Below are 12,787 nucleotides of genomic sequence, written 5' to 3' on the forward strand. Positions count from 1 at the left end.
TTTCTTCAGTTTATTTGGAACATGAACACACTTACATCATAATACATCACACAATTTCATATCATTTCATTTTACATCATGCCCGAAAAGGAGTAGGAAGAAGCAAAGCTTATTTAATCCTACCCCTTTCCCACTTCAAGCGTTTACAAATATATAGAATCATTTACTGACCTTTTTATATAATAAAATAACATCACATTCAGCATTGGTACATCCCTTCAAGTGTGGGATAAGCACAGCGAAAAAAGCAAAACACTTGACAGTTGTTGTATGCGCACTGTGTCGAGCGGAAATGGCCTGTCATAGCAGCACAACGGCTATGAACGAACATTTGAAAAGAAAACACCCGACAGCGTTCTTGCCATCACCATCAACTAGTCAATCGTCCGCGTGAGTATACGTTGTCATCATTACACAAAAACATGAATGTGTCATTTGTATCTGCGTTGTAAATTCATAAACTAAAACACTGTTTCGCTCTGAGAGGCGCGTTTGGCGTGCCTGTTCAGTGTTTACAAAGACGCTAACGCTAACGTTAATTAGTTGTGCAAATACCTTTTACAACATTAACAGTTACATATACTATGTACAAACAAACAATTAACTTTTTTCTTTCTTTCTTTCTTTCTTTAGTTTATTTCGAACATGAACACACTTACATCATAATACATCACACAATTTCATATCATTTCATTTTACATCATGCCCGAAAAGGAGTAGGAAGAAGCAAAGCTTATTTAATCCTACCCCTTTCCCACTTCAAGCGTTTACAAATATATAGAATCATTTACTGACCTTTTTATATAATAAAATAACATCTATGAATTAGTATACAACAGTTTTGTAATATGTAGTTAATTAATTCAGTCATTATTAACATACTGAGATGAAGAATATCTTATTTTCAATAAGGTTGAAAGTATTTCTCATAATTCTTCTTCTTTGTACTCTGTAAGCACTATTATTTTGAACAACCTCTTAAACTGGATCATATCAGTACAATTTTTAACTTCTTTACTTAATCCATTCCATAATTTAATTCCACATACTGATATGCTAAAAGTTCCAAGTGTTGTACGTGCATATAAATGTTTTAAATTATTTTTTCCTCTAAGGTTATATTTCTCCTCTTTAGTTGAGAAGAATTGTTGTACATTCTTTGGTAGCAGGTTATAGTTTGCTTTGTACATCATTTTAGCTGTTTGCAATTTTACCAAATCACCAAACTTTAATATTTCTGACTTAATAAATAAAGGGTTTGTGTGTTCTCTATATCCAACATTATGTATTATTCTAACTGATGTTTTTTGTAACACGGTTAGCGAATGTAGCGCACATTTGTAGTTATTTCCCCATATTTCTGCACAATAACTCAGATATGGTAACACTAGCGAGCAGTAGAGAATATGTACCGTATTTTCCGCACTATAAGGCGCACCGGATTATTAGCCGCACCTTCAATGAATGGCATATTTCAAAACTTTGTCCACCTATAAGCCGCCCCGGACTATAAGCCGCGCCTACGCTGCGCTAAAGGGAATGTCAAAAAAACAGTCAGATAGGTCAGTCAAACTTGAATAATATATTAAAAACCAGCGTTCTAACAACTCTGTCCCAAAATGTACGCAAATGTGCAATCACAAACATAGTAAAATTCAAAATAGTGCAGAGCAATAGCAACATAATGTTGCTCGAACGTTAATGTCACAACACACAAAATAAACATAGCGCTCACTTTCTGAAGTTATTCTTCATTCGTAAATCCTTCGAATTCTTCGTCTTCGGTGTCCGAATTGAAAAGTTGGGCAAATGTGGGATCCAAAATGGCCGGTTCCGTCTCGTCGAAGTCAGTGTCACTGTTCAGCAGTTCTGTGAATCCTGCCTTCCGGAAAGCTCGGACCACAGTTGTGACCGAAATATCTGCCCAGGCATTTACGATCCACTGGCAGATGTTGGCGTATGTCGTCCGGCGCTGTCTGCCTGTCTTAGTGAAGGTGTGTTCGCCTTCGGTCATCCATTGTTCCCACGCCGTTCGCAGTCGTGATTTGAATGCCCGGTTGACACCAATATCCAGCGGTTGGAGTTCTTTGGTTAATCCACCCGGAATGACGGCGAGTGTTGTATTTGTGTGCTTCACTTGTTTTTTGACACCATCTGTGATGTGGGCGCGCATAGAGTCGTATATCAACATGGACGGAGCTGTGTGAAAAAAGCCACCCGGCCTCTTCGCGTAAACTTCCCTTAACCACTCGCTCATCTTTTCTTCATCCATCCATCCCTTCGAGTTAGCTTTTATGATGACGCCGGCTGGAAAGGTCTCTTTTGGCAAGGTCTTCCTTTTGAATATCACCATGGGTGGAAGTTTCAGGCCATTAGCATGGCAAGCTAGAACCACAGTGAAGGACGACTTCTCATTCCCTGTGGTGCGAATATTCACCGTACGTGCTCCCGTTGTATCCACAGTGCGGTTCACAGGAATATCAGTTGCTGTGAAATAGTAATCCGTGTGAGGATGGAGAGATTGCGTCTTTTCATGAACCGGATCCTTGTCGCTTAGTAGGAGCCATTTTGTGGTCTTTACAGATGTAAACAGGAAATGAAACGTACGGTAATATCCGCGCGCTTTTTCTTCTTCTACGCGGGCGGGTGGTTGCTTACAGTAGAAGAAGAAGCGCTTCCTGTTCTATGGGGGCGGGTGCTTACCTTGGCGGTTGCTTGCGTAGAAGAAGAAGCGCTTCCTGTTCTACCGGGAAAAAAGATGGCGGCTGTTTACCGTAGTTACGAGACCGAAACTTTATGAAAATGAATCTTAATATTTATCCATATATAAAGCGCACCGGGTTAAAAGCCGCACTGTCAGCTTTTGAGTAAATTTGTGGTTTTTAGGTGCGGCTAATGGTGCGGAAAATACGGTAGTGATTTTTGGCCCAGGACATATTTTGCTTTATTCATTATTGAAATGTTTTTTTGCCACCTTATGTTGTATGTTTTGTATATGAGATTTCCAGTTCATTTGATCATCTATTAATACTCCCAAAAATCTAGTTTCTTTTACCCTTTCTATGTCTACTTCGTCTATTTGTATTTGTGTATGATGCTCTTTTCTACTACTACCAAATAGCATGACTTGAAGCCGTTGTTATTTTGAGGACAACTCAACTGTGCTCGCTCGCCCATCCAGTCAAGCCGGAGACGGACGACAGCTGCCTGACCAGCCAGGACGCTGTGGAGCACGCGCAGAAGATGAAGAGGGAACTCCTGGACAAGCTGGAGGAACTCGCCGAGGCGCTACCACCCAACACGCTGGACGAGCTCATCGACGAGCTGGGGGGACCGGACAATGTCGCCGAGGTAGAACGGCCCAAACTGCAGTTAAAAGTTAAAAGTAGGGGTGCACGATAGCATGGATCGATATGAGGAATTACGACGTCGCACCGATAACATAAAGAAAATTAAAGCTGCAAGCAGCGTTGGACGGGCCCGCGTATTTGGCAGGTGCTAGTCCTAAGTGTCCCAATACTTTTGTCTACTTTTAGTCTGAAGTGTCCCAAGACTTTTGTCTAGTGTACCTACCTTGTTTGCATTGTGTGGGCACGTTGGTGCTTCCTGCTTTTGAGCAGCCATCTTAAAAAACCAGCAGCGCAGCAGCAGCAGTGTAGCGGGTCTTTGAAGGGTCATAAAATCAAAACCGGAGCAGGTATTAAAAATCCCATCTATACTTTTAATCACAAGGGTTTAATCTCTCACCTGTGTTAGTTTGAAGGCGAAACGACAAACGCGCTCAGAGGAGATAGATTTTGAAGAAAGGTGACCGGTTTTTACAAAAATTGTTTTGAAGGGGGAATAACAAACTTCCTGTTGATTTTTGCTGGGGGTTGTCAATTTATGAAATGTAGGTCTAAGTGAGACCTACATAGAGGTTTTTGTTTCATCTCTCTCCGATTTTCCCAGTGGGAGTTACAGGCAGTTTTGTCAGATTTTTCATCCGAGGAGCAGTTTTTTGTGGTTTTTATAAAAAAATTGATGTAGAGCACAATTTTTAGATTTGGGGTTACCGTAGGTTTTTTCATTGGATCACAGTTTTAGCCAGTCCTGATGTGTGTGTTAAGTTCGGTGAGTTTTGAAGCATGTTAAGGGGGTCAAATTACAGCTAAAAGAGGCAAAAGTGACTGTTTTTAGTACTTTTTTGTGTTGAAGGGGGAATTGCCAACTTCCTGTTGATTTTAGCCCGAGGATATACAATTGTGAAATGTAGATCTAAGTCAGACCTACATAAAGGTTTTTGTTTCATGTCTCTCCGACCTTCCTAGTGGGAGTTACAGGCAACGTAGTTTTTTCTTCTTCCTAGGGGGCGCTAGAGCGCAATTTTGAGTTTTGGGGTTTGGTTTTTTTATTAAAAGGCAATTTTCGCAGGTCTTGATGTATGGGTCAAATATGGTGAGTTTTGAAGCATGTTAAGTGGGTCAAATTAGTGCTCAAAGAGGCGGCGGAAGAAGAAAGAAAGAATAATAAAACCTTAGAATAACAATAGGTCCTTATGTCCCATTGCATAAGGACTCCCTTCAGGAGTCCTTTTGCAATGGGCCATTGCGGGCCCTAAAAACTCCAATAACCGATAAAAAATTAAAGATAAAAACGCTCCAATGAGGTGAGACTTCCAATACCAGACCTGGGCGAAATACGGCGCGTTAAGATTTTCACTTTCTACATCATTTTTTAGACCTTTAACATCAAAACTGTTGTTGTCATTATGATGTGCAGTGCTGTTTTTAAATGACCGCAAGTCTTGAGCTGAACTATAGAAAACATTTCAATGGTGGATAATCTGTGCTTTTGGGTGTCATACCAGTTATTACGGTAATCTACGTCACAGCAGCTCAGACCAGTAACAAAGCAGAGTGAGCGGGGTTTTTTTTTTCCAGAGCAGCCAGCCCCAAACGCGTGTGTCAGAAACGGATGCGGAAGCAAATTTTTACGTGATAATATCATATTGTAGTTGTTTATTACACTTTTCATTCATATTTTGCTGTTTTGTTGTGTTTTGCTTGATTGTAAAAGATACACAACTATGGAGGAGCTGGTCTTAGAAGTAAAAGATGTTCATATGTTGTTCATCCATCCATTTTCTACCGCTTGTCCCTTTCGGGGTCACAGGCGGTGCTGGAGCCTATCTCAGCTGCATTCGGGCGGTAGTGGGACAAGTCGCCACCTCATCGCAGGGCCAACACAGATAGACAACATTCACACTCTCGGGGCAATTTACTGTTGCCAGTCAACCTATCCCCAGGTGCATGTCTTTGGAGGTGGGAGGAAGCCGGAGTACCCGCAGGGAACCCACGCAGTCACGGGGAGAACATGCAAACTCCAATATTCACTGTTTTGTTGTTCATAGTTAATATTGTAAATCTCACATTCTTTATTTTAATGTACATTTTGGGTGTCTCATTCAGTAAAAAACTAAAATTCCTTCCCGTTTTTTTGAGGTGGTCTTTCATAACTTTTTTAGAATTCCATCGGACGTTGTGACATTTGGTATTAGTTTGTCAGTGTGTCTGGGAAAAAAAGGGACCCAAATGTTAGGGATGTCCCGATTCAGGTTTTTGCACTTCCGATCCGATGCCGATACTGGCCTATCCGAGCATGTATTAAAGGTTAAAGTTATTTAGCCTACTTAGTTGTCAGAATCATGTTGAAAAGCGTTTTAGTACTCTTGATAACAACTAGCCAGCTGAATTAGGGGAGTTTGAATAATACACAATGGTTGGTAACAAGAAACTGACCTGTTTATTCAAGGATAAACACAAAATAGACAAAATTATACATGACAAACAGAAATGGCATCATTGAACTAGGGCTGGGCGATATGGCCTTTTTTTAATATTGCCATATTTTAAGGCCATATTGCGATACACGATATATATCTCCATATTTTGCCTTAGCCTTGAATGAACACTTGATGCATATAATCACAGCAGTATGATGATTCTATGTGTTTTGATTGATTGAGACTTTTATTAGTAGGTTGCACAGTGAAGTACATATTCCGTACAATTGACCACTAAATGGTAACACCCCAATAAGTTTGTCAACTTGTTTAAGTCGGGGTCCACTTAAATTGATTCATGATACAGATATATACTATCAGATATATACTATCATCATAATACAGTCATCACACAAGATAATCACATTGAATTATTTACATTATTTATAATCCGGGGTGTGGAGGGGGGCGCCGGATGTAAGTGTCAAAAAGACAGCCAAAAGAGTTTGATATGAGAATAAATCTAAAGTTAAATTATAGGGTAGAAATGCACCCATTTGCAGGAAATGTAGTCTTGATTTTCAACATTTTCTTTCAAGGCTTGCATGTCTACATTAAAACATTCCTCTTCATACTGCATTAATATATGCTACTTTTAAACTTCCATGCAGAGAAGGAAATCACAACTAAAAAAATCACTAATTTTTTCATACGGTGTTGATGTGGACATTTTTGCCTCAGCATTTTGATGGTGTGGGCGTGTGGCACCGAATGGAGATAAGCGTCTCGACAGACGTCACAATATTTGAACAATGATGACGAAAATGTTTTCTCTGTCGTGTCTGTGTGTTGAAAATTGTTATGCGCTTATTTTTTTATTAGATTTTGTGCGTGGCATAGATTTGCTATGCGCAGAGGACGCTTAAACAGTGCGCAATTGCACAGGCGAGCACCTTAGAGGGAGCGTTGCTCGCACGGCTGCGCTAGCATCACAGCTAACGTTAGCCATGCTGCTACCTCTGCTCGGGGAGGACGTATACGTATGTGACGTATGACGTGACAGTATGTGACGTGTGTAAGAAGGTGCGCTGCTGTCTGTGAGAGGGAGACACAGAAAAGAGTGAGAAGAGCCTGTCGTGTAATGCCAGCAGCTAAAAGCAACTGCGTGAGAATTGTGGATGTGTTGAAGGTGTGCTGGAAAATGCGGAACGGAAATTACGGAGCAGCAGAATGTATTATTTAAATCGGTGCGTTGGAAAACACGGACCGGAGTTTTTTTTAAACTGGATCTGGATCGGCATTTTCCCATGCCTTGCCGATACGCAATTTTTGGTAAATATCGGCAGCCGATCCGATCCAAATATCGGATCGGGACATCCCTACCAAACGTACATACAGTACAACTAAATGTGTACATATCATTTATACACACATACACCTTGGCCCCCCAGACACATTTTTTTCTCTCAATGTGGCCCCCGAGTCAAAATATTTGCCCAGCTCTGACCTGTACTGTGCTGTAGGTGGGTTAGGGTTAACAAATCAAGCGCTCCTAACTTGTAGAATGTTCCGCACTGCCCCTAAATTAGTGGACTTCACAGTTTAGACAAACGTGGCGTTGGTCGGACTTCTCTACTCATCAGAAAACATCTCATGTGCCGCCCAGATCAGATGCACTGAAAACGCACCTGGTTTCGACACAAGAAACCCCGCTGACCACCCGCTAGTATCCACACCGAAAAAAGAAGATGCTATCGGTGCCTTTTTGTGGTGCTCAGTGAATGCAACATTCTTTTTACTAATGTACACAGTCTGCTGCTATTTTTCAACTTTATTACAGCAGCCCTCATTGGGTGCAGCGCTAGCCCAGATTTGTGTACAGCGAGTATGGACAACTCTGTTTTAGAGTCGGTCCCACACATGGCGCCCTGTCGTCACGTGAGGGGCTTTTGACCAATCATTCAAGAGAATATCTGGCCATACTCGCTCTGATTGGTCACAAGGCCTTCACGTGACGACAGGGCGCCATGTGTGGGACCAACTCTGAAAGCGAGTTGTCCTTACTCGCTACACGTGGCTCTGTGCTAGTAGCCACAACAATAACCACCACTTTCTCCAGCGTAGTTGCATTCAGGAACACCAGGAATTTTAAGCATCAAACATTAAAACCCCAGCAAGTCGCTTTTTGCACGTTCTCCATGTTCTGTATTGCTGCAATAATTCTGACAATTTGTTGTAGATTTTTCTTATTTATGAGTATATTATTAAATATATATATACAATATATATATATACAATATATATAATATATACAACCAAATTATTTAAAATACTAGTTGAATGTCATAAAATAAAAAGGCATTGGTATTTTTTTGTTCCTTTACAAAAAAATACATGTTTTCAATTTTTTAAGTACCGGTTTGGGCAACATTAAAGCACCGGCACCTTTTTTAAAGAACCGAGTTGGTTCTAGTATCGGTTAAAAAGTAAACAAAACCTATTCCTAATCAGTACATAATCTTAACTGATTTATGGATGTGATGTTACCGCTACCGTAGTAGCCATGGCATATGATTAGGACAAATCTACAGGTGCACTTTCTCCAATCCACCAATGTGTGGCTCTTTCTTACTTCCAGGTGTGCACAAACTACAGCCAGATTTACATTTAGAAAATAATTGATCGGTCTTGAGAAGCATCTATCACTTTGAAAAGAAATGATCGTGTATGCCTAGTTAAAAGAAAAGAAAACATTACTTTGTATGCTTAGTTAACCGAAAATAAAACATTACTGTGTATGCTTAGTTAACAGAAAAGAAATCATTACTTTGTATGCTTAGTTAACCGAAAATAAAACATTACTGTGTATGCTTAGTTAACAGAAAATAAATCATTACTTTGTATGCCTAGTTAACAGAAAAGAAAGCATTACTGTGTATGCTTAGTTAACAGAAAATAAAACATTACTGTGTATGCTTAGTTAACAGAAAAGGGGAAAACATCATGCATGCCAAGCAGAGGTGGGTAGAGTAGCCAGAAATTGTACTCAAGAGTACTGTTACTTTAGAGATTTATTACTCAAGTAAAAGTAAGGAGTAGTCACCCAAATATTTACTTGAGTAAAAAGTATGTTGTGAAAAAACTACTCAAGTACTGAGTAACTGATGAGTAACATACACACACACACATATATATATATATATATATATATATATATATACCGGTGTATATATATATATATACATTGATATATACAGTATATAATTTATATGTATTTATTTAGCTGTTTTTGTTTACATGTTAAAGATGTTTTAATGAATATACATGCATGTTTAACATATAGATTCCTTTCTTTCACGAAGACAAGAATATAAGTTGGTGTATTACCTGATTCTGATGACTTGCATTGATTGTAATCAGACAGTAGTGCTGGTAACGTCCACGTTTTCAAATGGAGGAGAAGAAAAGTTCCTCCTATCTGTCTAATACCACATGAAAGTGGTGGGTTTTTGGCATCTTATTTGTCCAGCTTCCATATTCGTTTTTATACACTTTACAAGAAATATATTGGCGTCAAACTCCTTAGCTTGCTAGCTTGTTTGCGCTGGCTTTCGGAGACTCTTGTTTTGAAAGCGCAGGCGCGATGGAGCGGCACTTTTATTGTGAAGACAGGAACGTCCTCATGTGCGGTCAGTCTTTAGGCTTTTGACGGGATGTCCGGTTGAAATAAAAAAAAGTATCTTTTTTCCTTCACACTTTTGATTGATTGATTGGAACTTTTATTAGTAGATTGCACAGTACAGTACATATTCCGTACAATTGACCACTAAATGGTAACACCCGAATACGTTTTTCAACTTGTTTAAGTCAGGTCATGTGACCACCTGGCTCTCTTTGATTGGTCCAACGTCACCAGTGACTGCATCTGATTGGTGGAACGAAGTGAAACGTCACCAGTAAGGCAGGCACTTTGAAGGTCTGTCTGACAGACCAAAACAAACAAAGCGTGCATTAACAGATCGATAAAAATTAGTAGCGAGTAGCGAGCTGAATGTAGATAAAAGTAGCGTTCCTTCTCTATAAATATACTTAAGTAAAAGTAAAAGTATGTTGCATTAAAACTACTCTTAGAAGTACAATTTATCCCAAAAGTTACTCAAGTAGATGTAACGGAGTAAATGTAGCGCGTTACTACCCACCTCTGATGCCAAGTAATTGAAAAGAAAAAAAATATTGTGAATCAGAATCGTTTTATTGCCATTGTTTGAGAACGGGTTCACAAACTAGGAATTTTTCTTGGTGCAATCGTGCAACATAAAACACATATGCCTAGTTAATTAAAAAAAAATATATCATGCATGCCGAGATAATAGAAAATAAAACATTGTGCATGCTTATTTAATAGAAAAGGGAAACAAATAATGCATGCCTAGTTAATTAAAAAGAAAACCAATACCATGCATGCCTAGTTAATAGAACATATGAACCATTATTGTGCATGCATAGTTAATAGTAAAAACAAATATTGTATGCTTAGTTAATAGAAAAGGGAAAAACGTTCCTGATGTCTCACAATCACTTTCCTGCCTCTTTAGATGACCGGCCGTAAAGGTCGCGTGGTCAGCAACGACGACGGAAGCATCACCTACGAGTCTCGCTCCGAGCTGGACGTCCCCGTGGAGATCCTCAACCTGACGGAGAAGCAAAGGTTCATGGACGGGGAGAAGGTAAGATTGCTTGCAGTTTTTTAAAAGGGGAATTTTGCTTATCGGTCACAATCATTATGAGACTTGAAGATCAATTTTATTTTTTAATGCATTCTAAATATTAAAAAAATGTGATCGAAAGTCCGCTCACAATGGAGCTTATGGAAGCTGCTCTAGTCTGCCTATAAAGCCCTCAAAACATTCAAACACTTCCATTAAGGTTTTATATACCGTATTTTCCGCACCATAAGCCGCCCTGGGTTATAAGCCGCGCCTTCAATGAACGGCATATTTCAAAACTTTGTCCACCTATAAGCCGCCCCGTGTTGTAAGCCGCATCTAACTGCGCTAAAGGGAATGTCAAAAAAACAGTCAGATAGGTCAGTCAAACTTTAATAATATATTAAAAACCAGCGTTCTAACAACTCTGTTCACTCCCAAAATGTACGGTAATGTGCAAATGTGCAATCACAAACGTAGTAAAATTCAAAATAGTGCAGAGCAATAACATCAATAACTTAATGTTTCTCGAACGTTAATGTCACAACACACAAAATAAACATAACGCTCACTTTCTGAAGTGATTCTTCATTCATAAATCCCTCGAATTCTTCTCCTTCGGTGTCTGAATTAAAAAGTTGGGCGATTACGGGATCCAAAATGGCCGGCTCCGTCTCGTCGAAGTCATTGCCTTCCGGAAAGCTCGGACCACAGTTGTGACCGAAATATCTGCCCAGGCATTTACGATCCACTGGCAGATGTTGGCGTATGTCGTCCGGCGCTGTCTCCCTGTCTTAGTGAAGGTGTGTTCGCCTTCGGTCATCCATTGTTCCCACGCCGTTCGCAGTCGTGCTTTAAATGCCCTGTTGACACCAATATCGAGCGGTTGGAGTTCTTTGGTTAATCCACCCGGAATGACGGCGAGTGTTGTATTTGTGTGCTTCACTTGTTTTTTGACACCATCTGTGATGTGGGCGCGCATGGAGTCGTATATCAACATGGAACACACAAAGGAAATGAAACGTAATACCCGCGCGCTTCTTCTTCTACGGGGGCGGGTGGTTGCTTACCGTAGAAGAAGAAGCGCTTCCTCTTCTACGGGGGCGGGTGCTTACCTTGGCAGTTGCTTACCATAGAAGAAGAAGCGCTTCCTCTTCTACGGGGAAAAAAGATGGCGGCTGTTTACCGTAGTTGCGAGACCGAAACTTTATGAAAATAAATATTTATATTAATCCATATATAAGGCGCACCGGGTTATAAGCCGCACTGTCAGCTTTTGTGGAAATTTGTGGTTTTTAGGTGCGGCTTATAGTGCGGAAAATACGGTACACGATGTAAGTATATCAGAATCAGAATCGTTTTATTGCCATTGTTTGAGAACGGGTTCACAAACTAGGAATTTTTCTCGGTGCAATCGTGCAACATAAAACACATAACACAGATTTGGTAATAACAAGAGCTGTAACTGAGCTATCAGATCTTGTTATAGACTTAGGAAGGGAGCTACTGTTAGGAGTTATTGTTCATGTGCCTGATGGTCGAGGGGAAAAACTGTTCAGGTGGCGGGAGGTGTGGGTCTGGATGGACCGTAGTCTCCTGCCTGAGGGGAGAGGGGAGAATAGTGTGTGTCCAGGGTGAGAAGAGTCAGCTGTGATCCGACCCACACGCCTCCTGGTCCTGGAGGAGAACAAGTCCCGGAGGGATGGGAGCTTGCAGCCAATTACCTTCTCAGCAGCACGTACAATGCGCTGCAGGCGATGCTTATCCTGGACTGTGGCGCCGGGGAACCACACGGTGATGAAGGAGGTCAGGATGGACTCGATGATGGCTGAGTAAAACTGCACCAGCATCTCAGTCGGCACCTTAAGTTTCCTCAGCTGCCGCAGGGAAGTACATCCTCTGCTGGGCCTTCTTGATGAGGGAGCTGATGGTCGACTCCTACTTGAGGTCTTGGGTGATGGTGGTGCCCAAAAACGGAAGGAGTCCACAATGGAGACGGGGGTGGGAGAGTCAATCAGGGTGAGGGGGGATGGTGGGGCTGCGACTTTCCTGAAGTCCATGATCATCTCCACTGTTTTCTGGGCGTTCAGCTCCAGGTTGTTGTGGCTGCACCAGGACGCCAGCCTGTAGGCGGACTCATCGCCATCCGAGATGAGCCCGATGAGGGTAGTGTCATCCGCAAACTTGAGCAGTTTAACGGACTGGTGACTGGAGGTGCAGCAGTTTGTGTACAGGGAGAAGAGCAACGGGCAGAGTACACAGCCCTGAGGAGTACCAGTGTTCGTGGTTCGACTGTCCGAGACAATCTTCCCCAGCC

The 12,787-nt window shown here is 41.1% G+C and overlaps 1 protein-coding gene across 1 annotated transcript in view; it reads left to right on the forward strand.

The window, feature by feature from the left end:
- Window positions 1-12,787, forward strand: part of sbno1 (strawberry notch homolog 1 (Drosophila)) — a 90,631-nt gene that overhangs the window by 46,600 nt on the left and 31,244 nt on the right. The window contains exons 20-21 of the mRNA XM_061966398.2: window positions 3,182-3,351; window positions 10,360-10,491. Of these exons, the coding sequence (XP_061822382.1) occupies window positions 3,182-3,351; window positions 10,360-10,491 (302 nt within the window). The remainder of the gene's footprint in view (window positions 1-3,181; window positions 3,352-10,359; window positions 10,492-12,787) is intronic.

This window comes from Nerophis lumbriciformis, linkage group LG11 (assembly GCF_033978685.3).
Source record: "Nerophis lumbriciformis linkage group LG11, RoL_Nlum_v2.1, whole genome shotgun sequence".
Classification (NCBI taxonomy): domain Eukaryota; kingdom Metazoa; phylum Chordata; class Actinopteri; order Syngnathiformes; family Syngnathidae; genus Nerophis; species Nerophis lumbriciformis.